The sequence below is a fragment of the Lepus europaeus genome, chromosome 22 (assembly GCF_033115175.1).
Source record: "Lepus europaeus isolate LE1 chromosome 22, mLepTim1.pri, whole genome shotgun sequence".
In the NCBI taxonomy this organism is placed as follows: Eukaryota; Metazoa; Chordata; class Mammalia; order Lagomorpha; family Leporidae; genus Lepus; species Lepus europaeus.
The window spans coordinates 25925758-25951622 of record NC_084848.1 but is presented as its reverse complement, the minus strand read 5'-3'; the positions used below and the strand labels follow the sequence as shown (position 1 = coordinate 25951622).

Genomic DNA, 25865 nt, shown 5'->3' with positions numbered 1-25865 from the left:
AGCTGGCAGCTCGGCCGGTTCCGCATTCCCGACCCCTCCCCGCCGCCCAGGGGCCGCTATATAGCCGGGGCTGATGCAACCCGTCCCGCCGCCCGCCACTGCCTGCGGGAGGGACGCTCGGCGGCCGCGACGGGGGGCGCTGGCGGCGGCGGACGCTGCAGCGGCGGCGGGGCTGGCGCCGCGGCGGCTCCCGGGCCGGGACGGGCCTGGGCACCGGGCGGAGCTCCGCGGCCCGGCGGCAGCGGCGCGGAGTGTGCAGGGCGCCTGCAGCCGGGCCCCGGCCCCCGGGGCGCCGCCTCCGCCCGCGGCTTCTGCACGGTGGGTGCGAGGGCGCGCGCGGGGCGCCGGGCCGCGCGGGTGGGGCGGGGCGCGCCGGCCGCGGGCACCTGGGACGGCCGTCCTCGCGCGGGCGGAGCGCGCAGAGCCCCCCGGAACCCGCGGCCCGCGGGAGGCTCCCCGGGACCGCGAGCTTTCCAGGCGCGGGGCGCCCGGGAGCCGGTGGCTTCCCTTGGTTCCGGCCCCGGGACGGGAGGCTCCGTCCGCTGCCTCCTCCCTCGCGCGCTCTCCTCCTCCGTCCGATTGCTGGGAGGCGCTCTCCTCCGGCGGCGGCGGCGGCGGCGGCGGCGGGGAAGGCGGGGTGAGTGGGGAGACAACGGCCCCTGCCCGGGAGCCGGGGGCGGGGCGGGGGAGGATGACAGGGACCTGCCGGCCGGGAGGAAGCGCGGCTCCCGGAGGACCCGGGGGAGGGTGTTGAGGAGGGCGAGGGGGCTGCATCCGATGAAGGGGGCTTCTCTCGGATACTCCGCTGCACGGTTCTGGGCTGGGAAGGGTCCTAGGGATGGCCTGGGTCGGCTTTGGGGGTTCCGCGTCTCCCGGCCAGGTTACATAAGGAGGCAAGGCAGCCCCTCCCGGGGATGCTTGGAATTCTCAAAGGGGCCGGAGGGCACTGGGCCTTCTGCCCCGTATCCCTGGACCCCGGGGCTGGCAGAGCCAGGATTGGCTTGGGGCAGTGTGAGGAGCGGCAGCTGCACGAGAGGATGCACTGATGGAAGGGTGGAGAGGCTGCAGGAAGAAGTCGCGGGACCCCTTGGTGTAGTAGCAGGATTGCCTGGCCCCTGCTGGCTGAGGCCCCCTTCCCTCCGTGTGGCCCCCAGGCCCTGGGGCTGTGGCCTGACAGCTCCTGTGCAGGGCAGAAGGACTCAAGTCTGTGTGGAGAGGGCGAGCAGAGTGTGGGTGTGTGCCCCGGCTCGGAGTCTGAGAAGCCTGAGAAACTGAAGCTTGGCACGGTGTTGGGTACCTGCTTGTCCTTTGAGGCACTGTGTTAACCAATCCCCCCCCCCCCCCCCCAGCCTCCCTTCTCTGTGGGTTTTCTAAAGAAACCTCCCATTGCTTTGCCTTTCCAGCAGATCTGGCTGCAGGGAGAGTTCGATGGCTTATCTCCCTTTGCAGGTTTCTAGGGGAGAGTGTAACCACGCATTAGGTGTGAGGTTGCTCCACTTTTATATGAACCCGAGGTTGGGGGCGGGGGGGGGGGAGAATCAAGGTCCGTTCTCAAGCCTCTGGGCTGCTGGGGTTCGGCCTAGCTGAGAGCAGGCAGGGTGGGCCCTGAGAGAGCCTCTTCTGTGCTCGGCCTCAGCGCGGTGGGCAGCTCCAGAACCTTCCCCCGAGAGCTGGCTGCTGTGCTATTTAAGGGCTGCAGCAAGGTGTGCGTGTGGAGGCCTTTAGCTTTTCTCCTGAGTTAGCTGAAACCCCGTCCTGGGCAATGTGTCCCTGTGTGGTGACAATGCCCTCTAGGGAGGGCCGGGTAAGGGTCTCCCCCACTCCACCGCTACTTAGCTTTGGCAACCCCCAGGGCACACGCCTCCTGTCTCCCCAACCTGTTCCCGGGGTGTGTGGGCATCTTTTCCACCCTGCAGAAAGCCTTGGCAGGGCCAGGCCCTCGGGCCTTGCTTGTTGAGCCGCCCCTGGTGTTGCAATGGACTGGCTTTCTCTTTCCAGTGCCTCCACTTCCAGCTCCACGCTGGAAAGGAAGGGGCCGGTGCGGACTCTGGGCTGGCCTGCTCTGCGTTCATTCAGCCCCAGCTCTACTTGAGCAGTCGGAGCCAGGGCTGAGGGCAGGCTACATTCTTTTCTGCTACAGGATGTAGTTTGCTTTTTTTCCATGCGAATGAATTATGTTTGAAAGCGAAATGGGCGGAAGAGAAAAATAGAGTGAGTGTGTCTGGGTATAGGTGCACATACCTATATAGGCAGCGGGAGAGAAGCAGGCACATTATTTTTCCATTTTCCTTTAATTAAGGCTCTGTGGAGGTGTGTTTGAAAACAGAGGGTCTCCTATGCCTTAGGAGGGTGAGAACACTCTTTTGGCTGCGTCCTGGGCCATATGCAGCGTATGGTGGCCAATGAAACTGGAACTGGCTCGTTCTCCTGCTTGTCTTGGCAGGCGGTCCCGTGGCTTGTGTTACCAGCTCTGGAACGTTGGGGCTGCCAAGCTCCGTGTGCCTGTGTGCATGTGTGTGCGTGCGCGTGTGCACTCTTGTGCGTGTGTGTGGTTTGGCCCTCTCAAAACTCAGCAGAGACAAATGCCTTAGCAACCCACGCTTGGAATTTTCGGCCTGGGTTTCTTTACACGTGGGGCTGGCTGTGGGAGGCCTGAGCCGAGCCCACCGTCCTTGGCTTTTCTCTCCCCCGTTCCTCCCCACCTCTCCTTTTTGGTCTAGTTTCTGGCTGTAGCCCGTGGGATTCAGCTGTGGTGCTGATTTCCAAAGCAGGAGCTGGCCAGTGGCACTTTTTTTTTTTTTTAAAGGACCAAAGCAATTATCACACAGCACGTGTGTATCTGTGTTGTGCGTTGTGTTATGAATCCTGCCACTGAGAACAGAGCTGACAAGCTTGGCAGAGGGGCGACAGCTGGGCCGGTGCCAGGGTCTTCCCTGGAGGTGTGGACTCCCAGCAGGGAGGATCTCACGTGTATTCGCTGACCAGCTACGTTAGGAAGAGGACAAAGCTGGCTTCCCAGGCAGGCTTGTTGGAAGCATTTTTCCAGTCTCCAGGGAAGAGCAGGCATCCCCTAGGGCAAGGTTCCCAGTTCTTCTAAGGCCTGACTGGCTATGCAGGGATCATGCGGTGGCTCCTCCTGGCACCGGCTACCCGTCACTGAATGCTTAGGGGAACCCGCCAGGAGCAGCCCCTCCGAGTGGCACAGCGGTGCTGGCCTCCACTCTCGAGGGCTGCCTGGTGGTTGTACCTCATGGCCAGTGATCTGTGCAGCCGTGTCCCGGCTTGCAGGGTGGAGAAGACCTCAGAGGGATCTCTGAGGACAGGGGCAGGTGCCCGGCCTCATTTCTGCACCTGTGTCGCTAGCCCTTGGCGCAGCATCTCTGGTTGCAGCTGTGTAGTTCACTGCCAGGATTCGGGATGGCCCTGCCCACTGAGGGTGTACCACTGGAAAGTGGGCGAGCAGGGGATCCTCTGGGGAAATCCTCTAGGTGGCTGTAAGGAGGGGAGACCACTGTGGGGGGGAGCAGTCCGGAAGGGACCTCTAAGGGATTGCCGCCGAGCCTTCCTGGTTGTGTGCAGGTGCAATTCCAGGTACTTTCCAAGTCTTAGCTAATTGAATCTCTTGGCAGCCTTAGCTCTCGCCTTAGAGCTAAGGATAGGGAGGTGCAGAGAGGTTAGGGAACTTGCCCCGGGCCACGTGGCTGGGGTCTGGCTCTGAAGCCTCCCTAGCTGCCCCGCCTACAGAGCTGGGCCAGCACCTGCAGGGGCCTGGTCCTCATTCTGCGGCTTGCAGCTTCCCCTGCCCCTTTGCTCCTTGTCGCCTGGATCTCCTTGTGCTTGGGAACCTGGTGGACCTGCGTCACTGACCTCCCAGCAGAGAGGCAGTCCCAGATGGCTCCTTAGCGCCAACCAGAGGTCTGCTGTTCATTCTGCAAGCCTCGTGGTGATGGCTCCCTTACCCTGTGGCCACTGCCTGCCACCTTTCTGCCCACTCTGTGGACTCCTGCCCCTGCAGCCGCTTCCCTCCTGGAGGTCCTCCCCCGCTGTTTCTTAGCCCTCCTTGGTGCTGATGCTCAGTTCCTGGCTCCGTGCCCTTGACTTCTGACCCCAGTTCTTGCTACTGGGGCTTGCTCTTGTAAACTCCAACCTGCCCTTACCTCCACCCTTAGCACACCCCCGTTCTGGGCTCCTGATGCCAGCCCAGGCCAGCTGCTTCCCTGGAGGGCAGCTCTTCTCGGAGCGCCTCCCTTAAGCCTTCATTTCTACGGACAGGAAGTTTGAGATGCAGATCCTATTTCTTTTGACTTTTTTTTTTTAAACTGTTTTTGCCTCTCTGGAAAAAAATACTGAATATTGGGCAATTTCTTTTTTTTAAGATTTATTTGAAATTGAGAGTTACAGAGAGAGGGAGAGACACACAGACAAAGAGATCTTCCATCCAGTGATTCACTCCCCAAATGGCCATAATGGCCAGGACTGAGCCAGGAGCCTGGAACTCCATCTGAGTCTTCCCAGATGGCAGGGGCCCAAACACTCGGGTCATCTTCTGCTGCTTTACCCAGGTACATTAGCAGAGAGCTGGTTCGAAAGTGGAGGAGCCAGGACTTGAACCCAGGATCATACAGGATGCTGGTGTCACAGGCTGTGGCTTAACCTGCTGCACCCCGACACCAGCCCAGTAATGGGCCCTTTGTAATAAGGATGGCTCTTTCCAAGTGACAAAAAAGGGTTTAAGGCTTCTTGCAGCTTTACATAGAGTAAATAAGAGCAGAAAAGCCGGGGAGAAAGCTTGCTAATCACCTCCGCCTTTTCTCGCTAGGGCTGAGATGAGTATCCGTGCTGCCCTCTCTTGTGGGCTTTTCTGTGCCCAGTGCAGCTCCCCAAGGAAGTCAGAGCGGAAGAGATCCGGGTACCAGGCCTCTTCTTCAAGTGCTTCCTCCTGCCTGGCTCCTGTTGTCACCCAGCTGGCTTTTTTTTTTTTTTTTTTTTTTTTTTTTGACAGGCAGAGTGGACAGTGAGAGAGAGAGACAGAGAGAAAGGTCTTCCTTTGCCGTTGGTTCACCCTCCAATGGCCGCCGTGGTAGGCGCGCTGCGGCCGGCGCACCGCGCCGATCCGATGGCAGGAGCCAGGTGCTTCTCCTGGTCTCCCATGGAGTGCAGTGCCCAAGGACTTGGGCCATCCTCCACTGCACTCCCTGGCCACAGCAGAGAGCTGGCCTGGAAGAGGGGCAACCAGGACAGGACCGGTGCCCCGACCGGGACTAGAACCTGGTGTGCCGGCGCCGCAAGGCGGAGGATTAGCCTAGTGAGCCACAGCGCCGGCCCCAGCTGGCTTTGTGGGGCGGCCTCAAGTCACCCATAATCTTAAGCTCAGCAGTGGCTTAGGGTCCGCTGTGACCTTCTGAGCTGTTTCTTTCTTATTCGTGCCTGACCTGTCCCTTGTGCGTTCCCCGGCTGTCCATTGTTCCTGATCAGAGTCCCAAATTGCCAGAGTCGTTCTGGATTCTGGAAGCCCAACCCCCATTTCCCGACATGGCCGCTGTGCCAGCGCACAGGGCCGGATGGAGACACGGAGGGCGCTTGTCTGCCTCTCAGACTTCCTGGGCCCTGGGTTTCCAGCGCTTAGCCTGTCGTCAGTTCTCCTTTTCCTGGTCAGTTGTTTCCATGTGGAATGACTGGGCTGGGAGATGAGTCCACCGCTTGTCATTTGTCCCGTGTCTTCCTGCAAGTGTTAAGTTCCTCCTGGCTGCCGCTGGCTCCTGGCCACCGCCACCTCCTTTTTTATAGATCCGCGAATCGCATCAAATTGTTTTATTTCTCAGATCACCAAAGTGGCCTCCCAGCTTTAGATTGCCAGCCAGCTCCTTGCAGTTAATGAGGCTCCAGCTATGAGAGGCAGCTGCTCGGCCCGCTCGGCCCCCGCCCGCCAGGGGTTAGGATGGCTTCTCACCGCGAGTGTCAGCTGCTGGGGTTGTCTCCTAGGAATGCTATGTGTTGAGGACTCTGTGGCTTGTATCTGAGCAGCAGTGAGGGAGGAAAAGGGGCGGGGTGGGGAGGTTTGCTTCCACAAGGAGAGCCTGGTGCCTGGTCCCCTGGGGGAGGCTTGTCCTGGCCATAGGGTCACAGAGGAACAAGAACGGTGGGAATCCCCAGGGGATGGCTGCCCCTCCTGGGGGTTCCACGGTAGCAGAGAATTCTTTGTGTTTGGGCTCATTTATGACGCTGATGTGTCTCGTTTATACCATCTGTATGAAAATAAACAGAAGCTGCGCGCCCAGCCTACCATTCCTGGAGCACGCTGGGGTCTGGCTTCCATCTCCCGGGCTTGCCTTCGGCAGGGAGGTGCATGGGAGCCTCTGGAGTACTTTTCTGGGATCTACTGTGGGAATGAAGAGCCTAGAGGTGACATTAGGAGCTGACAGTGAGCATCTCGGCTTCCAGAGAGAGTTTACCTCCCACACACGCTGAATTTTGCTGTTCCGTGAAGTTGTTATCATCTGCACACTCACTCATTTATTTATGACTTCAATAAGTACTTATCTTTCAGAAACTGTTTATTTATTTATTTGAGAGGCAGAGAGACAGAGTCATCCTCTGGTTCATTCCCCCAAATGCCTGCAGTGGCCGGTGGGGAGAGGGGGAGGCTGGAGCCAGGAACTCAATCTAGGTCCCCCACGTGCGTGGCAGAGACTTGAGTACTGGAGCCATCACCTGCTGCCTTCCTGGGGTGCACACTAGCAGGAAGCTGGAGTCAGGAGCTGGAGCCAGGAACCAAACCCAGGCATCTCAACCAGCGTCTTAACTGCTAGGCTAAACACCTACCCCAGGCAAGTGTTCTAGACTGCCCTTCAGTGCCAAAAATGATGCTAGGCACTGGGGTTACCTGGGTGACGCCCCACCAGCCATGACTGTACCCCTGAAATCCCCTTCTGCTTGCCCAGTGGCCACATGGCCTGGCCTAGGCGCAGTTGTGCCCACAGGAACGAGTCCTTGTCCTAGACCCTGGCCCAGTTTCCTGGAAGAGCGCTGGGCAGACAGGGGTTTTGGGCAGCCCTGGGGTGGTCTTCTGGGGGCAGCCTACACCCCCCCACGGTGACAGCCCAGCTGAGGCGGGCAGCAGGAGTGGCCCTCTCACTGACCCGGGACCCCAGTGCGTTGAACCCCCACAAATGAGAGGTCTCCGGGGCCACCTCTGTGTCTGGTCTCCACCTCCTTTGTCTGGCTGCCGTGGGGTTATCTGGAAACGACCTCAGCCTGGGGCTCTGGGAAGCAGAGCCCTCTGCACAGTGTTGATGTCTGGCAGCTGGGGAGACATCATTCCCACTGCTGAAGGCACTGATGCCTAAGGGGACACAGGGCAGGGCCAGAGAGCCATGGTCCCAGGGTCCAGGGACCGGGAGTCTATTCCTGGCCCTGGCACTTTCCAGCTGTGTGACCATGAGCGAGTTAGCGAGCCTCTCGGAGCTGCGGTTCCCTCGTGTGCAAGATGACGATGTGGTTTGGACGAGTGAGCCTCAGGTCCTGCTCTGAGAGGGCCCGGGGACCACTGGGTGCCAAGGAGTCGGTGGGGGGAGGGAGAAAGGATGTGGGGTGGGGCGGAGGGGCTGAGGGGACCGGGAGTGGGAGCCGAGTGGGTGGAGCCCAGGAGCACCAGATGCCAAGGCAGGGAGCTTGGTGGACAGACGCCGTAGGTGTGTGGAGGACCAGGTGGCAGCTCACTGTCTGTTCCACATCTTTAAACAGAGCGGAGTCCAGTGGAGGTCTTTGTGCTCGTGTGCTTTGCCCCTTGGAGTGCAGAACCTGTTAAGAAAGTGACACGGGACTCAGAGAGGGAACCAAACGTCACCTTTTCAAGTGAGATGGAGACGGAGAGTGTGGCCTGCACTTGATGTGCCTCGCCTCTTGCATGTTAGACCTGGGAGCCTGAGTAGGGGCCGGTGGCTGTGGCTCACCGTCCAGGGCCCCTCTGGGGTGAGGGCAGAGAGCCGGAGACGACATGGCCCTGGGAGCACAGGGGCTCCCCGACACAGAAGGCCAGTGTGACGGCTTCAAAAAGTGGGAGGAGAAATGGGATGACACGATGGTGCAGATTCGCCATGACCTTGCTGAAGCTCCCCTGTGCGTCTCTATATGAAAAGAGACTGGTGGAGATGGGGGCTGGGCGAACAGTCTTCCCTCGGGATTAGTGAGACGGGGGAGGTTTACATGGGTGGCCCTGTGCACACAGGTGGGAAGGAGAGACAATTTCCTGTACAGGACTGGAATCCATGGACAGCTGTGCACTGAAATGCGACTCAGACACTAAGACTTCTTGAATCCAACCTCCCCAGTGCCTGCTGGCTCACAGCAGGTGCTCAGTGATCGGCCAGTTGGGCAGGAGCCCCTCGAGGGCCTGGGTGAGTCCGGGCTTTTTGGTGGATGAGCTGTCTTCACTGACAGTTGAGCCTTGGGCTGGCCATTGTTGCCTGGGAGCTTCCCCCAAGTCAAAGAAAGAAAGAATAAGCATCGCACTGGTGTTGGCCTGCCTAACTCACGTCTTCTTTCCTGCCCGAGTCTCTCTTCCCCTCTGAGCCGCTTGCACCTGGCACGGCTCAGCTATGTGTTTGCTCTGAGAGTGAGAAGACCTTGGAGGAATTTTCTGGTCCTAGGTTCCACTGGGAAAGCACATGCTAATTAATTCCACCTCCTTTGCTGCGTAGATAGCACACACACACACACACGCTTCTAACTTAAGTTTGCTTCATCTTGTATTCAGGGTGTCTTCACAAGTGTGCAGAATGGGATGTGTGATTTGAGGGGAGGCACCATGCCAGATTAAAAATAGCTCCCTCTTAAACAGGTGCAAAGGTGCTTGAGATGCCGCCGTTAGAATTCCGCCTCTTCCGAGGCAGCCCCAGAGCCACCGGTTTTGACTGTGTGCCTGCCCTTGAGCGGGTCATCGTCTTCCTGAGTGGGGGGGGATCCAGCCCAGCCTCAGAGTGCTGGTGGGGGAGGGGGGCTCACCGCAGGGCCTGGCGCAGCAGAGGCCGAGTGAGTAAATGTCGCCAGCGATGGGGTTGAGCGTCACGGCCTTCTATTTTTTCTTTAAAGGCAGACACCCCTGGCGGTGCAAGGGATGACCTTGGTGTGAATGAATTGATCAGGTTTTCCTCTATGACAGGAAGGGCTGAAGGGCAGGAAGAGCAGCTGGGAGGGGAGAGGATGTAGGGAAATGTTGGTGCCAGGAGGGAGACCTGGGGCTGAAGCCGCGCGAGCAGCCCCCTTCCCTGCAGATGACCGCTGCCGCTTTCTCCGCCCCTCCCAGGCTGGCCTGCCGCTTCTCCTGCTATGATGCCCGGGCAGATTCCCGACCCTTCCGTGACCGCGGGCTCTCTGCCAGGGCTCGGCCCCCTGACCGGACTGCCTGGCTCGGCTCTGACCGTGGAGGAGCTGAAATACGCCGACATCCGCAACATCGGGGCCATGATCGCGCCCTTGCACTTCCTGGAGGTGAAACTGGGCAAGAGGCCCCAACCTGTGAAAAGTGAGGTGAGCCCAGGCGGGGGAAGGGGTGCAGGGGAGAGCCCTGGGGCTGGCCCTGCGCGTGTCCCGTGACCTTAGCCTCGCTGCTCCTCCAAGTGGTGCCAGGACCAGTGGCATGTGGGCCTCTCCGGGGCTTGGCAGAAATGAAGACTCTCGGGCCTCACCCAGATCTGCTGAACCCGAATCTGCATTTTAACGCCATTAGGACGTTCTAAGTTTGGGAGGCCCTGGGCTGGGGCAGGAGGTTTGGCTGCCTCTGGTTCTTTAAAGGGAGGAGAAAGAGTGGGGAATGATGATAATGGTAACGAATAGTGGCGTCCTGGCAGCCAGGGAGTGGATGGAAATGTGCACCTGTTTTGCAGAATGGACCAGGGCACGCCAGTGTTGTGTTATCTTTAAAAATTGTTATCCTTGGTCATGCCGTTCCGCCACCCCTCTTGGCTCCAGTCTGGAGCTGAACTCGAGACCTTGGAAGAAGGGTGGTACGGCCTCCCGAGCAGCTGCCCGAGCTGGACAGGCCTCAGTCCGCCTGCGCTGTCAGTCTACAGCCGGGTTTACGGAAGACCCACGCACAGAGCTCACTTCCTCGGCTCCCTTGCACCTGCTGCTCTCCTAAGCCTCACTTGCACAAGGCAGCTTTTCCCATGGGGCCTGGTGAGAGGCAGATGTCCCCAGCAGGGCCAGGTATCAGCACGGTGCCCCCAGCCCCACAAGGCCCCCAGCAGGGCCATTGATCAGAGTCCGGAAGGGCAAAGGAGCCAGGGTGGCAGTGGGGAGGAGGCTGCAGGGCAAGGAAGTGGCGGAGCATGTGGTGCTGGTGCGGGGCGGCCCCAGGCCTGCAGGGAGCGTTCCCAGGCAAGGGTGGGCCTGGATGGGGGCTTGTCTGTCGCCTGGAGGTCTGGAGGGAGGGAATGTAGAAAGGGGTTTGGGACCTGCAGGAGATATGCAACTGCCCCCCCCCCCCCGTGTCCCTCCCCGACAGGACAGCTGGGGGCTTGGCCGTGGGTGGTGCAGTGTCTGTTTGTGGGCTGGGGCTGGATCTTCGGTGTGTTTTGCTTGGCCTGCGCGGTGTTTTAAAAGAAACGTGAGCCGACATTTTGCTTGACATTTTCATTGTAAAGGATGGGGGTCTGGTCACACGGCTATGGCTGTTTCCTCGCTCCAGCTGGCCGCCGGCCCCGGCATTTCCTTCTTCCGCTCTGGGCTCTGTTTTGGTGACTGCCGGCTGCCCGCATTCGGCTCCACCACCTGGTAGCCCTTGCGCTGGAGACACCTGGATTAGGTGCACTACCGGGGACACCTGCTGAAGACTGGGGCTGTAGAGGAGAGGTGCCGCGGCTGCAAGCCCCTGAATGGGCCCTGTAACCGTCACGTGGCTGACGGCCCATCCTGGTCTGGCTGACGGCACGTCCTGGCCTCGCTCACCTTCTGCTTTCCTTGGGGAGGCACCTGTCTTTCGGCGCTCTGCTAGCCCTGCCTTCCTGGACCCCTGACTTGACATCGGTCTCCGGGCCATGGCTGGGTATGGCTGCCCTGGAAGGCCAGTAGCTGAGCTATGCCTGGGATTGGTGCAGAGCCAAGGGCAAGGACCAGCCCAGCTGGGATTGGCCTCAGGGCTGAGTGCACAAAAAAGCACGGGAAAAGTTTGCTTTTTCTTTTCTTTTCTTTCTTTTTTTTTTTTTTTTTTGGAAAAAGCCTTTCTTGGGGTTGGATATTTTTACATTTCACAGCCAGCCCCAAATTGGTGACATGTGCCCTGTACCTAACGGTGACACGCTGTCCTCAGCAGGCTCCCACAGACATGCACCATCCAGGCCGTGAAAATAACACGCCGTTTTTAGGGCGGATTTGCATGTCCTCTCGTCGCTTGCTGTCAGCCGGCAGCACTGCGGGGGTGCACGGGCAGATGGAGCCCAGAGCTCCAGCTCTGTGCTGAGAGCCGACCTCCAGATGCTTCTAGATGCTGCCAGGTCAGATCCAGGAGGGGTGGGGATGGGGCGGGGGGCGCTGAGCTCATTCTCGGAGCAAGAAAACCAAGGGGCTTCGGGAGACAGACCTGCAGCCGAGGAGGCTGAGTTTCGCAGATCTGTTCCCGTGGGCACTTTGGACTGGAAATATCCTCCTGAATAACAACCAGATAGCCACTCACGTCTATTAAACACTGCCTACGGACCAGGCCCTGGAGCGGAGAGCTTGGTGTGCGAGAGCTCCTTACCCACTCCTGGGGACCAGGTTATTCCGTGGTAGGTCAGTTACTTGGCTCGAGCTGCTGGGAAGGGCGGCACCAGTGTCTGGATGGTGGTGGTGGTGGTGGTGCTGAGCTAAGCAGCAGGCACGGAGCTGGGCATAGGCCATGCCCCCTGCTTATCTCACACAGGAGCCCTAGGAAGCCATTATTCCCGTTGTGCAGGTCCTCACATTAGGGCCAAGGGAGTCCCAGGTCACCAGATGGGAAATGAGCCACAGCTCTAAGCTGATGCCTCCCGTGCTGTCCATCCCTCCCCAGCTTCTCAGCAGGGTTCCACGGGGCTAGGGAAGTGGGTCGAACCGGGCCCAAGGATGTGTGGTCATTTCCATGACACGGCCCGGGTCAGCGCTGAGCTGGACAGTTCTGCAGGCCCTGGAGGGTGCGTGGGCCCAGCCGCGGTGTGGGCAGCTCGCTCCGAGCTTGGCTCTGCAGAGGCCGGCGGTCTCCTGGGCCATGTCCAAATGCACCAGGCAGATCGGTAAAAGAAAAGTGGAAGAATCAAGTGCAACAGCAGGTCTTGTGGATTACAGAGTGCTTTGTGCCGATGTTACTATTATCCGGTTAACAGATCCTGTGCTGGTGCCAGCTGCATGCCTGCAGACCATTCGTTTCACTGATAATTGTTAAGCACCTACTGTGTGCCAGGCACTGTGGTGGAAATGAGCTGTGAACCAAGTAGCCCAGGTCCCCGTTTTCTCGGGAGCTGCACATTATAGTGAGGGCATCTCCCACAGAAGCCAATTCGGGTACAATACGAGGTCGCGTAGTGGTCTGTATTAGAAATGAAGAAATGTGTAGCCAGTGACGCGGCTCGCAAGGCTAATCCTTGGGCCCTGCACCAGACCAGGAGAAGCACCTGGCTCCTGGCTTCGGATCAGCGCGGTGCGCCGGCCGCAGTGGCCATTGGAGGGTGAACCAACGGTAAAGGAAGACCTTTCTCTCTGTCTCTCTCTCACTGTCCATTCTGCCTGTCAAAAAAGAGAGAAAAAAAGAAAGAAATGAAGCAATGTCCACCAAGGTGTGGACAGTGGCGGGACTGCTCATTCTCTGGGGTTTGGGATTTTTAGAGCCTTGCTGTCCCCTTTCCCTCCCCTGCACCAGCCAGGCCCCGTTGGCCTGAAGTTTTCTCCTTCCCAAGTCTTCTGAGCTGTGGCTGTGGCAGCGGCTACAGTGGCCACACCCTGCCTCGGGGCCTGGAATGTGCAGTTGGGAGAGGCAGGAGGCAGAGGCTGCAACCTGCCCCATGGGACCCCTCCCCCACCCTGGGCTACTCTGCAGCGTGCTGGAGGGCACTCCACAGGTTCAAGGGCTGCCTGGGCCGGCCGCCCTTCTAGGAGACAGGTCGCCAGCTGTCATTCCAGGCGCAGGAGTCAGCCGCCAGGTGAATCCTGTTTGGCCGTCAACAGTGTGGTTTTCTTTTTCTTCCTTCTTCTTTTCTTTAATTGAATGAGCTGCTATATTTAAAAGCCTGGTTTCTTTTTAAAAAATGAGGCCCACGCCCTCCTACGAAAGGAGAGATGGGAGGTGAGCAGCGCACGCTGCCGGCGTCAGCATGACGTTCCTTCTCCTCAGGCCCCACTACTCCCTACTGCCTCACCCTCAGCCCCTTTGTGCTGTCTGCGTCATCAGTATGTGAGTTTGTGTCCCGTAGTGTAGGTCCCAAGGGCAGATGCATTTCTTCGTGTTTGGTGTCTCGTGCTTGTGGCTTTGAACACGGTTAGCTGTGCCACTTGGCAAGTTGAGTTCTGTCTCCTGGGTCTTACCTCCAAGCGTTGCTCACGGGTTCTTCCATTTCTGACCGTAAGCGACTTCAGGCAGACAAGACGAGAGCACAGTGAAAATCAGACCAGCTGTTCCTAAACTTGACTGATCAGGAAAACAGCTCGAGAAACTTCCTAGAGGTACCACCTTCCAGCCCCCACCCCACAGCCCAGGCCCTGGAATCAGCCTCTCCGAGGGTGGAGGCCAGGGTGTCTGTGGGCTTGGAGATGCCTCAGGTGCATTTGGGAACAAGACAGCTGTCAGGACTTCTCCTGGGGTCCTCTGACCCTTGTCAGGAGAATCCTGTGGCTTCCCCCCCACCCACCCAGGGACGGAGTGCGTAATCCCCCCAGGGACCGCCCTCGCCACTTGGTCCTGCCCGTGTTCCACCTGCTGAGTGGATGCGTGTCCCTGTCATTTTCAGAGCAGGAGAGGTGACAGCTGGTTGTCAGTTTCACCGTGGGTCATTGCCAGCCACTCCAGGGCCCCTGTAGGACATTCCGAGAATGGCCCTCTTTGGCTTGAACTCCGTGGGCCACACAGTGGCCTGGAAAGTGCATTCTTTCTTACCCACAGGTGTTCTTCCTGGGGTCATTTGTTCATGAAAGAAACCAATGTAACTGGAAAAATAAGCAAATAAATAATAATAAATAATAAATAATAAAAAGTTGCCCTAAACCAGCTGATGTGCCTGGACAATTTGGGCTAAGAATACCTGTTGGTTTGTTTTTGTTTTTCGATTTATCTGAGGGGCAGAGGAACAGAGAGAAAGGGAAACAGGGAAGGAGAGGCCCCTTCTGGTGTTGGTTCCCTCTCCAAATTCCCGCAACAGCCAGGACCGGACCACGTCACAGCTGGGCTGAGGATCAATCCAGGTCCCTGTGTGGTGGCAGGAATCCAGTGAGTTGAGCCATCGCTGCTACCCACAGAGGACCCGTGAGCAGGAGGCTGGAGTGGGAGCCTAAGCTGGGATTGAACCCCTGCCCTCACTGTGATGCGGGGTGTGAGCGTCTTAACGCGCTGTGTCCAGTGCCTGCCTCCGTGCTTAGGTCGTTGTGATCTGAAATGGGAAGGCAGCTTGCTGACATTTTTTAGCAGGCCTTGCATAATGGGTTTTTAATTTGTGGCTGTTTGGAACAGAGTTGGCTTTCTTCCCCCTGACTCAGATGCTTTTTTCGTCTCAAACTTGTTTGGCGGAGACATCCAATCTGCTCTTTCTTGGAACAAAATCTCCCAACTCATCTTTGAAATCCTGAGTTTCCACTTTAGTTCTGTCACTCGGTTAGCACAGCTTTTAAAAGCTGGTAGCATTTCATTTTTTAAAAGATTGTTTGTTTGTTTGAAAGAATGACAGAGAGGGAGAGGGGAGAGAGAGAGATCCATCTTCTATCAGCTGGTTCACTCTCCAAATACTTGCAACAGCCAGGGCTGTGCCCAGGCCAAAGTCAGCAACCAGGAACTCCATCTGGGCCCCCACATGAGTAGCAGGGACTCATCGGCTGCCTCCCAGGATGCATCAGCAGGAAGCTGGCTTGGAAGTGGAGTAGCTGGGCCTGGATCCTCCAACACTTGGAGATGGGATGTGGGCTCTGCTGCACCACAATGCCTCTCTGCCCCCTCCCCACACCTCACCCCACCCCCTTTTTTAAACAAATACATTTGGGGCATAATGAGAGGTCATTGAGGCTGCTGGGGATGTGGTTAACATTCTGTGGAGTCATCTTTGATACCCTGGGCATTCACAGTTCTAAAGCTTTCATTTAAAATCCTAGATCAGTTATGCCCCCTGCTGGCCTCGCATGGGGTTCTGTGGAGGGGGTGGGGTGGGGACGTGACTGGTTCTGTATATTTTTACTTATTTATTTGCTTATTTGAGAGACGGAGGGAGAGAGAGAGAGAGAGAGAGAGAGAGAGAGAGAGAGAAAGCGAGCTCCCTAGAGGCCTGCCATACCTCAGGGGGACTAAAGCTTGGAGCCAGGCGCTCAGCCCAGGTCCCCCACCCGGGTGGTAGAGACTCACTTGCATCATCACTGCCGCCTCCGGTAGGCAGCTTGAGCCGAGCCAGAGTTGGGATTTCACCTGGGCTCACGGATGTGGGACACGGGCAGTTCCACCGCTGGGCTGAGCAAGGCCTGCTCCGGTGGGTCCGTCGTGGTCTTGGCAGGTCAGACTCCTCTGCAAAGCTCAGGGAGCTCCGTGGCTTGCTCTTCGATGCCCCATTTTAAATGGGACTACAATTGTCGCTGTCTCTTAGAGTTGCTTTGACAATTAAATGAATGAATGCAGGTGACGCTTTCGCGTGAGGCCTGGCGCTTAACAAAACACACAAATGCAATATACAATTCCAAATATGTCGATGAGGCAAGTGGGTTTGTATCACTGATTCAAACACTTGTTCCTTGGGCTTTCATTTCCTGGAGGGCCCTTTGCCCTTGGACTTGGTAGGTGCCTGAGTGTGTGCAGGTGCTCCGGTGTCTTGGGAGCCCAGGAGGGCTGCTGCTGGGGCCTGGGCAGAGCTCTGGGCTTGGGTTTAAGCTTCTGGGGTCAGAGTCTGGCTGTGCCCCTTATTCCCAATAGGGACCTCGGGCAAGCCAGCTGGTCCTTCGTCTGTTGGGCGAGGAAACCAAGTTTGTGGTGTTTCACCGCAAGGCTGAGTGAGATGCCCTTACTCCAAGGCGCCGTCTCTGTGCACCTCCTGTGTAAGGCCTGAGTCCGTGCGTGGTGGATCAGCCCCTCTGACCACACTTGCCCTGTCCACGTGTTGGGCCCGTGGCCTGGGTCTCGGGGAAGCAAGCAGACCTTCTTGTTTGGATGCAGCCGGGCTTTCTGTTATCATTGTGAGCTGTGAGTGGGACGGCTCTGCTACCTTCTGCTTTCCCTGGGCTGCCTCGTGTGACCCCTTATCTTGTCTCCTGTGTGTTAAGGTCATCGCCGAATCCCAGCAACCAGCGGTGTTTCGGCAACCCTACAAGGTGGCCTTTCTGGTCAGGACTCATCGTCTTACTCTTCTGGTGTCCCCAGACCCTGTGGCGGTGTGGACTCAGAGTGGGGAAACTGAGTCCTCATTGAGTGAGGCTCATCTGGCTGGATGACTGTGGAGCCATTCAGTGCCCTGTGCTCTCTGCTGTGTCCAAACGCACCAAACGACACACCCTGGGGTTGGAGCACAGAGACTTAGTGGGACACTGGGACAGCGGCAGGCAGGTGAGGAGGTGCTGGAGCGAGGGCCGGGGCCTCTTCTGGGTTCAGCCACCCCAGAAGGCTGGATGTGGAGCTCTCGGCCTGTGCTCTGCTGGCCTCTCCCTTCTGTCGTTGGTTCTGTTGCAGGGCCCCACGCTGCCCAGCCCAGAACAGGTGCGTGCTCAGGATGGCTGACTCCCCCGGCCTCTGCCCTCAACGCCTGGTCCTCCGACCCCCAGTGAAAGCCCTTGGCTCTTTGGAAGCCAAGTACCAAAGCCTGACGCCGTGCTGGTGTAGTCTGGTTCTGGGGTAGTCGCTAGGCGTGGAGCTTGCGTTTCTCCCTTGGACGAAGCTCGTGTGGATGTGGGTAGCTGGAGGAGTTTCACTTCCATGGAAAAATCACACTGGTCAGCAAGGAAGGAGAAGGAAGTGAAGCGTTGTCCCTCCGACGTGAGCTCACAGAGTGAAAGCCAAAGCGTGTTTCAGATGTAAGACCCTCGGATCCCAGGGACTCCACAAACACGCTGGAGGCTGGGAGCTGCCCGGCAGGGGCCGGAGGGGTCCCCCAAACGGGAGTCCCCAGCTCCTGGTCACCGTAGAAGGGGGCTCCTTCTCGAGATGCTGCTGCAGTGAGGTGACCAACAGAGGCCGGAAGCATGGCCGTGCACCAGCGCTCCCTGGCCGGAGAGCTGGGGAGGAGTCTGAGCAGTGGACGAGGTCCGAGAACCTGAGTGTAGAGGGCAGGTGAGGAGTAGAAAGTAAACTGAGGGCGAGAGTTCAGCCTGGTGATTCAGGATGCCCACAGCCCACAGCCCACATCCCGTACCCGTGTTTGGTTCCCAGCTCTGGCTCCTGACGCCCGTCTCCTGCTGCTGCGGCAGGTGATGGCTTAGGTCATTGGGTGCCAGCCATCCCCATGGAAGACCTGGATTGATATCCTGGTTGGCTCCAGCCGAGGTCATTGTGGGAGTCAGTGAGGCATCTGGGGAGTGAACCACTGGGTGCAAGCTCGCTCGCTCTCTCTCTCTCTCTCTCTCCCCCTCTCCTCTTCCCCCAAATAAATAAACGAATATTAGGGAAAAAGAGGCCAGTCATACAGGACCCTGTATTGTGTGATTCCTTGGGTATGAAATGTCCAAAACAGGCAGACCTACAGAGAGGCAGCGAGTAGGAGGGGTCCCCTGGTTGCCTAGGGAGACGGGTGGGATGGGGAGTGACAGCTGAGGGGTGGGAAGATTCCTTTGGCAGTGACGTTCTAAAACTGATCGTGGTTGTGGTTGTACAAGTGTGAGTATAAGCGGAGCTGGACACTTTAGGGGGTGAACTGCATGGTACAGTTGGATTTGATCTCAACAGAGCTGTTACAAAAATAGGAAAGAATCATTCCTGGCTCCCAGGAGGATGGGGAGGATTAAAAGGGATAAGGCATGCAAATCCCCCAGCGGTGCTCCAGGATCGGCAGCTGTGGTTATTAAAACCCTCTTTTAGCCCGCAGCAGTGAGGGAGCCCTGGGCCGTGTGGGGCGATTTTCTTCCCCTTGCTTTTTGGTTCCTAATGGCGTCCAGAAGCAAAGAGATGAGTCGGACAGGATTTTGTACACAGCTGGAGGAAATGTGGGGTACAACGGTGATGTTAGAAATGATTTTTCTTTTTTAATTTGAAAGGCTGGGAAACAGAGAGGGCCTCCATCTGCTGGTTCTCTTTGCAAATGCCCACAACAGCCAGAGCTGGGCCAGGCTGGTGCCGGGGACTCCACCCAGGGCTCCCACAGGGGTGGCAGGGCCCCAGGTCCTTCCAGGCCATCACCTGCTGCCTCCCAGCCTGTGCATGAGCAGGCAGGCAGGGGTCAGGAGCAGAGCTGGGACCTGAAGCCGGGCACTCCGATGCGGGATGTTGGTGTCCCGAGTGGTGTTTTAATTGCTCGCTACGTGAAAGGCCAGCCTGTCCCCAAGACAGTGGTTTGTGGCCGGCGCGGTGGCTCACTTGGCTAATCCTCTGCCTGCGGCGCTGGCACCCCAAGTTCTAGTCCCAGTTGGGGCGCCGGATTCTGTCCTGGTCGCTCCTCTTCCAGTCCAGCTCTCTGCTGTGGCCCAGGAGGGCAGTGGAGGATGGCCCAAGTGCTTGGGCCCTGCACCCCACGGGAGACTGGGAGAAGCACCTGGCTCCTGGCTTCGGATCAGGTGCAGTGTGCCGGCTGTAGCGGCCATTTGGAGGGTGAACCAACGGAAAAGGAAGACCTTTCTGTCTCTCTCTCTCTCACTAACTCTGCCTGTTAAAAAATAAAAAAATAAAAAGACAGTGGTTTGTAACTCCAGCCACTCATTAGAATCCTCTAGAGGGCCTTGCGATTCGGGGGGTGTGGGTGGGGCTGGCAGGGGGGCCCAACCTGCAGCCAGTGGTTGAGTCCTGTGGTGCAGTAGACACCTGCCCTGCTGTTTGAAGGAGCGAGGACATCTGTGTTCAGGACAGGCGGCCTGCCCCGCAGGTCACCTTACGCCTTGCACACTTCTTTCTTAGGCGGTATCTGTCTCCCGTGATCTGTTTCCACAGCCCTGGGAGGCTGGTGTCATCAGTCCCCTCTTCTTGTTAAGGAAGTGAGGCCCAGAGAGCTTACGTCACTTGCCAGGGTCTCATGCCCAAGGCAGAATTGTATCTATTCCATTAGAAAAACACAAGCAGATCCACACACACACACACACACACACGTCTGCCTATGGTCTCCTCCAACACCTTGGAGAGCCCTGCCAAGGTGACAGCTGGTGCAGGTCCATCTGTTTTGCCTGGGCCTCCGAACGAGGCTCTTCCTGCTCCTTCTCTTTCACTGCTGAGCATCCTGGGAGTGCAAGGTGCGCTGGCGCAGTTATCATCCATCTTCCCCATCCCCCGACCTGTCTGCCACTTGTACCTGCCGGTCCAGGTGTGCCAGGAAAACCAGAGACAGGGATGGTGCGGCTGCAGGGGCTGTCGGAGACCCGCAGTCGTCCCTCGTCACCTCTCCCTGCAAGGGTCCCGTTCTCCTTGAATGGCTGTCACAGGTGTGTGATGTAGCGGTAAGCCCTGAGGTGTACTTCTGCCCTTAGCTGGGTAGTCTTTTGTGGGAACCTTTGAACAAGAGGCTTTTTGCTGCTGAAACTAATCTGGAATCCATGTGTTTATAACGTAGCCTCTAAAATGGGGTGAGCAGGGCAGCCCGGCCAGCACCTGAGAGCTGTGGCAGTGTAGACGCTGTGGAAACAGCTGCTCTGGAAGGCGGGGCCTAGAAACATGAGACGCAGTTAGTCCCTCCAGCTGCAGCTGGCAAAGATCCTCTCTGAGAAGGGCTCAAGCATCTAAGAGCCACATTTTTCCTTCAACCCCAGCTCAAGCCGCCCATCGGGGCCTCTCCAATGCTCCTGCTACCTGCATTTTGCATTTGTGTAAGGTAGGGGTTGCTCTCTGAGCCAGCACGCAGCTTAGCAGCTCCAACCAGCTCTTTCTGTGTCTTGGCATTGCCCTATCCAGGCCCTAAAGGGCTTCCCAATTAATTAAGCCGCCCTGCTTGTCAGGGGGAGGTTCCTTTATTGTTCTGGAAGGGAGGATCGGATAAGCTGCTCTGATGCCAGAGCGGGAGGGAAGTCCGTTTGCTGTCCAGAGATCCCGGGCGTTTTGGTTTAAGAGCTGGGGAGTCTCTCCTAGCGCTCGTGGGGAAATCCCCCTGTGCCGCCCAGGCCAGGTCTCCCTGCGCGTGCACTCGTGGGAGTTTTATTTGCTGCTACCCGATACCCTCGATGTCAAGGTTGCCCTTCTGCCAGGCGATTGGTGTCTTATCTGTGCCTTGCGCCGGAAAGACATCGGCTGGAACGCGCGGTTCGGCCGCACGCCCTGCGTGCAGATGAAAGGAGCTCCTTGCTGGGGAGTCATCACGGCAGGGACCTTGTGTTTCACCTTCGTGATGAAAGACGGACGGCTTGCAAAGGCTGTCCGGGGTGGGGCTTGAAATGCCCTTGCACTTCGGCCAGCGTGCAGCGTTGCGGACCGCGCTGCTAAGCATTCCAAGCAGTGGCCGCGTTTTCTTTTAATTGGAGGCAGAGTCATTTTCGTCTCCACTTCTTGACCCAGTGTAAACCACTGTCAGCTCTCGTAAATCACTGTCAACTCCTCCCCATTAACTCCCAGGGAAGAGGCAGGATCTCCCCCCCCCCCCCCCCCCCCCCACACACACACAGTGTATTCTACTTCTTAGCGGTCTTTCGGGGCTGGGGAGAGTCTTGTTGGGAGGGGACAATGATTTCTTTCCTCTTCTCGTCTTTTGAAGCAGCTCTCAATAGGGCAAGCAGCTAGATTGTTTGGGTAGTGGGGAACCAAGGCCCACTAACCCATTAATAGGAAGTGTGTCCGAAACAGACATATTCCAGCGCAAGCCATCACTCTGCACACGAGGACTTGCTGGCAGTCGGCATCTCTTCCCCCAGTGCTAGGTTTTCTGCCTGTGCCACGGTGATTTCTCTCGTCTCCCGGCCCCTCGCCCGTGTCTGTGGCAGCAGCCCTGGCTCTTTCCTGAGCGGGGCCCGCAGATGGGCATCGCCCCGGCCTGCCACCCTCGCAGGCTTTGTTCCAAACACAGCGCTGTCTTTTCTTAGCAGTGCTCATGGGGCCGTCCTTCCCTGCTTTTTGAGAGAACGGCCCTGCCTTGCCCTGGCCTGCTCATAGAAGGCAGCCCCTGCCCCCTGTCCTATTGTTTCACTTAAAAAAAAAAAAAAAAAGATTTATTTATTTGAAAGGCAGAGTTACAGAGAGAAGGAGAGAGAGAGAGAGAGAGAGAGAGAGAGAGATCTTCCTGGTCCAGCCCCTGCTATTGCGGCCATTTGGGGATTGAACCAGTAGCTGGAAGATTTCAGTAGATCGAAGCCAGGAGCCAGGAGCTTCCTCCAGGTCTCCCACATGGGTGGTGGGGTCCCGGCACTTGGGCCATCTTCCACTGCTTTTCTCAGGTGCATTAGCAGGGAGCCAGATCGGAAGTGGAGCTGCTGGGACATAAACTGGCACCCATATGGGATGCTGGCATCACAGGCGGCAGCTGAACCTGTTACGCCACAGCACTGGCCACTACAGCCTATCCTGTTTTACGGGTTCTCTTAACCCAGAAGAAGTTCTTCCTGTGGATGGAGGTATTGAGAGGGCAGGGCTTCCTCTTGCTGAGAGACAAGGGATCCACCGCGGGTCGAATGTCCAAGACTGCAGATTGTGGGGCTTTTGGCTCATGCACAAACCTGGGGTGCCTGGGAGGTCCTACCGCTATCTGGTGCAGGCACCTGGGCAGACTCACGCCCCTTTCCTGAACTTCAAGTCTCGGCCTGAGCATGCTGTGCGCGTCTCGGATCTTTGTAGTTTCTTGGATCCAGGCCCTGGGATGGAGCTTAGCATAGAGCCCTGCCCTTCCCCACTGTGGCCTGCAGTTACGAGGGCACATCCCCAGCCGTGGGAGCTGAAGGGCTCATCCTGGCAGGTGCACTGGCTGCCTCAGCCGCCCTGGGGTTGGCTGAGCTGCTTGGTGTGTGGCCCGCGTCCAGTGGGGGGTTAGTTCACAGGGGTAGTCATTTGAGTATGTCCTGGGGTCTGCCGGGGTGGTGGAGAAAGGGCACTGGCCTGTCAAGAGTCCTGTGTTCTGTCCACATCACCAGCCGTGCTAAGCTGAAATAAACCCTCAACGTGTTCGTCATGTAATAACACAAAGCAGAGAGTACTGACACCCAGGCCTGGCAGCCAGCTGGCAGGTGGATGTGTGGGTCTGAAGACGAAGGCATCAGTGCAGAGATGGGGGTTGGAGCCCCCAGCGCAGGCAAGGACAGTGCACGGGCCGTGTCGCTGGAGTGGGAAGAGGAGCAGGCCTGGAAGTCAAGAGCTGGGGAGAAGGTCCCAGGCCAGGCTGGAGCACAAAGTTCAGAGCAGCAGATCAGGAGCGAGAGATGAGGTGTGGTCAGGCGGGGCCTGGAGCGTCCACCAGGCGGAAGCCTTGGGACCTGTCCCTAGGACCCTGGCCCTGGCTGCTGTGTGAGCCCTGCGGCCAGCGCTTCCTCCTCTGGGCGCAGTTCCTCATCTGTGAAATCCAGGGGCTGGCGCTAAGAGGCTGTAGCAGTAGAGACTTCCTAACGGGCAGGGGCCGCACTGCTCTGTCCCGCTCCCTCTCCCAGCCCCCCCCCCCCCCCCCCCCAGCGCTCAGGGCCGTCACAGCTGGAAGGGGCCTTGGGGACTTAGGCCAACTTAGGCCAACGAAGGTGTGCAAGGGGATGGAGTGGAGTCCCTGTCCCCCAGGCATGGCAGCCTCTGCTTCCTCACTTGTCAAACGGGGGCCCCCAAAGACCCACCTTGCCCCAGGACGGCAGGGCCCAAGGTTACGGAGTACGCAGCCAGGCTTTTGCTGATGCTGGGCTCCGTCGCGTGCCAGAGGCCATCATTTAGCCGCCCGCGGGTTGGTGCAGTCCGCAGATGGCTCGTGCTTGGCCCAGGCAGCGTTCCTTTGAAAGTGAACTTCCTGGCCTAAAGGTGCAATTAGGAGATTTTACTTTAAGAACGCCTGCATTCAGCTTGCCATGGAAGTTTGGAAGGCTCACCATCCCCAGCCCTCATTGCCCTGGGGCTAGTCGGGGGTGTGTGTGTGTGGGGGGTCCCCTCCTGCCCTCCACTCTCACTGACAGCGTGCAGTCACTCTCTCTCTCTCAGCCCCTGGAGGTGACCTGAGTTTGCAGCCCCAGCCGGAGACAAACCATTTGTCTGCGTTGTTCTGTTCCCACTATTTCTCAGCTGAGGCCCAAGCCCCAGGCCTTTTGAGTGAAGAGGCCTGACTGAGCTCCCAGCAGCTCAGCCCTGGCTGGTGGGGAGGCCCCAGCCCCTCTGGGGTGTTGGACCAGGGCCCCTGGGGTCTGCTGGAGGGGAGGAGGCAGAGGAAGCTGTGGGCCCAGCCCTGCTTGCCCGGCCTGGCCATAGTCTCACCCTTGGGCTGCCCTGCTTTGTTTGTTGATGTGTGGAGGGGCAGGGACCACAGCCCCCAGGCTCAGTGCAGCCCTGTTTATGTGGGGGAATGTCTGGTATGTTTGGTATTTGGGTGTTTACTTCCCAGGATGCTCCCGGGTCCCTGGTGTTGAAATGTGGCTCCTCCATGCGTGGGGCGGGGTTGGGGGCCTCTGGTGGGCCTGGCTGGTGGCTCTCGCCATTGACCAGGTTTGGAGGCTGCAGGGCTGTGGCTGCAGGCCTGCTTGGCGCCAGCTCTGCAAGCCTGGGGCTCTCCCCAGGTCACAGGCCAGCAGCGCCCCCAGCTGCCCCTCACCTGGGAAGGCAGGCACAGGCGCCTCCCGGCAAACCTCCCGGCTGAGCTCAGTGCCTTTTGTGCACAGGTGAGGGATGGGGGCCTGGAGTAGCCAGGTGACTTGTCCAGGGGCACACAGCCCAGCCTGCCCTGAAGACCCCCTTCCCGAAGCCCATGCTGACCACAGCCCTGGGCAGCCGTGTGGCCTATACGCAGACCTGAGAAACATGGTGGGCATGAGGGGCAGGCCGGGGAGGAGCCCTGGAGCCCCCTCCTCTAAACCGGGTAGCTTGCATGCTGCACAGTCAGGCACTTCTTCTATTTAGAAAGCCCCAGAAAGAAAAGAGTGAGAGGATCATTGCCCTGGAAGTTGGAAGCTTCCGCTCCTGCTTCGTATTCCCATGCCCAGGAGGAGCTAAAGAGGCTGGGGGCTTTGTCACGTGGGAGGGGGACACCCTCAGGCCACCTGGCCTTTGATGAGCCCTGCGCCTTGGGACCAAAAGACCTGACTCGAACCCCAAGCAGTCAGCTTTGATTTTTTTTCTTAAAGATTTTATTTCATTTGCTTGAAAGGCAGAGAGACAAAGGTCTTCCATCTACTGGTTCACTCCTCAAATGGCTGCAACAGCCAAAGCTGGCCCAGGCCAAAACCAGGATCTTAGACCTCCCTCTGGGTCTCCCACATGGGTGGCAGGTCCCCAAGTACTTGGGTCGTCTTCCGCTGCCTTCCTAGGCACATTAACAGATTGGAAGTGGAGCCACCGGGCTTTGAAGCAGCGCCCTATGGGATGCTTAACCCGCTGTGCTGCAACGCCGGCCCCAGTGGGGCAGTCTTTGTTCCGAACCTCCTTGTAAAAGTGGGGAGGATGCTAGAACCGGCCTTGATGCTTTCCTGAGAGCGGAGCAGCATGGATTTAATTAGTCAGCTGGCTCACTGCGGAGTTCACCGCTGTGCTCAGCTCTAGTGGCTGGTGATGGTGGCGAAGGAGATGTTTCTATAAATAGGATTAGCGTCCTCGGGGGGAGATCGACAGTGGCAGACAAGTGCACACATGACCAAGGAGAGCAGCTAGGGAGAGGCACTTTGGGGAAATAGGCAAGGCCATGCTAACATGGCATGGGGGGGCTGCTTGTGCATTGGATTGGTTGGCCAAGGCTTGGACTGGATGTCCCAGCAGAGGGCTCAGCAAAGGCGAGGCCCTTGGGGAGGGGACAGGGGAGAACGTGGTGTCTGGAGGAAGAGGAGGGAGGCCTTGCTGTTGTAGTTGAGGGCAGAGGGGAACCGTTCAGTGAATGAGACGCAGAGGAGCTGACTTGGGCCAAGGGGAGTCCTGTGGAGCTGGCGCGGTCGTCCAGGGCAGAGGCAGCGGGGCTGGGGGCACGCTGGTGGGCGGCTCGGGGCTGTACTCTGCAGGTGCGAATGGACTGTGTGAGGGGAAGGGGTCAGGAGCACTCCCGGGTGTGATTTTGCAGACAGAGGTAGTGGTCACCGAAATGAGGCCACTCGGGGAGGAAGACGTGTCAGCTCAGGGCACACTTTCCTATGCGCTGGGAATCACATGGGAATCACGTGGGAATCAGGCACTTGCTGGCCCTGACCCGGCAGGCCTGGGACAGGGTTTACGCTCCTCACCAGAGCTCAGGTGGGGCCCAGGCTGCCGTCAGGGGCCCAGGCTGAGGGTGAGGCACCTGCGCGCTCTGCTGCATGACCCAGCTGGTGCCTCCTGAGCGCTAGCTATGGGGACAGCCCAGGTCCCTGCAAGACTGTGTCTCTTTTTTTAAAAAAAGATTTATTTATTTGTCAGTTACAGAGAGGGGAGGGGAGAGAGAGAGAGAGAAATCTTCCATCTACTGGTTCACTCCCCACATAAC

At 58.2% G+C, this 25865-nt stretch overlaps 1 protein-coding gene across 1 annotated transcript in view; it reads left to right on the top strand.

The window, feature by feature from the left end:
• The first annotated feature begins 241 nt into the window (after positions 1–241).
• JDP2 (Jun dimerization protein 2) overlaps positions 242–25865 on the top strand; it is a 40425-nt gene continuing 14801 nt past the window's right edge. The window contains exons 1-2 of the mRNA XM_062181438.1: positions 242–318; positions 9305–9528. Coding sequence (XP_062037422.1) covers positions 9328–9528 — 201 coding nt within the window. The 5' untranslated portion in view covers positions 242–318; positions 9305–9327. The remainder of the gene's footprint in view (positions 319–9304; positions 9529–25865) is intronic.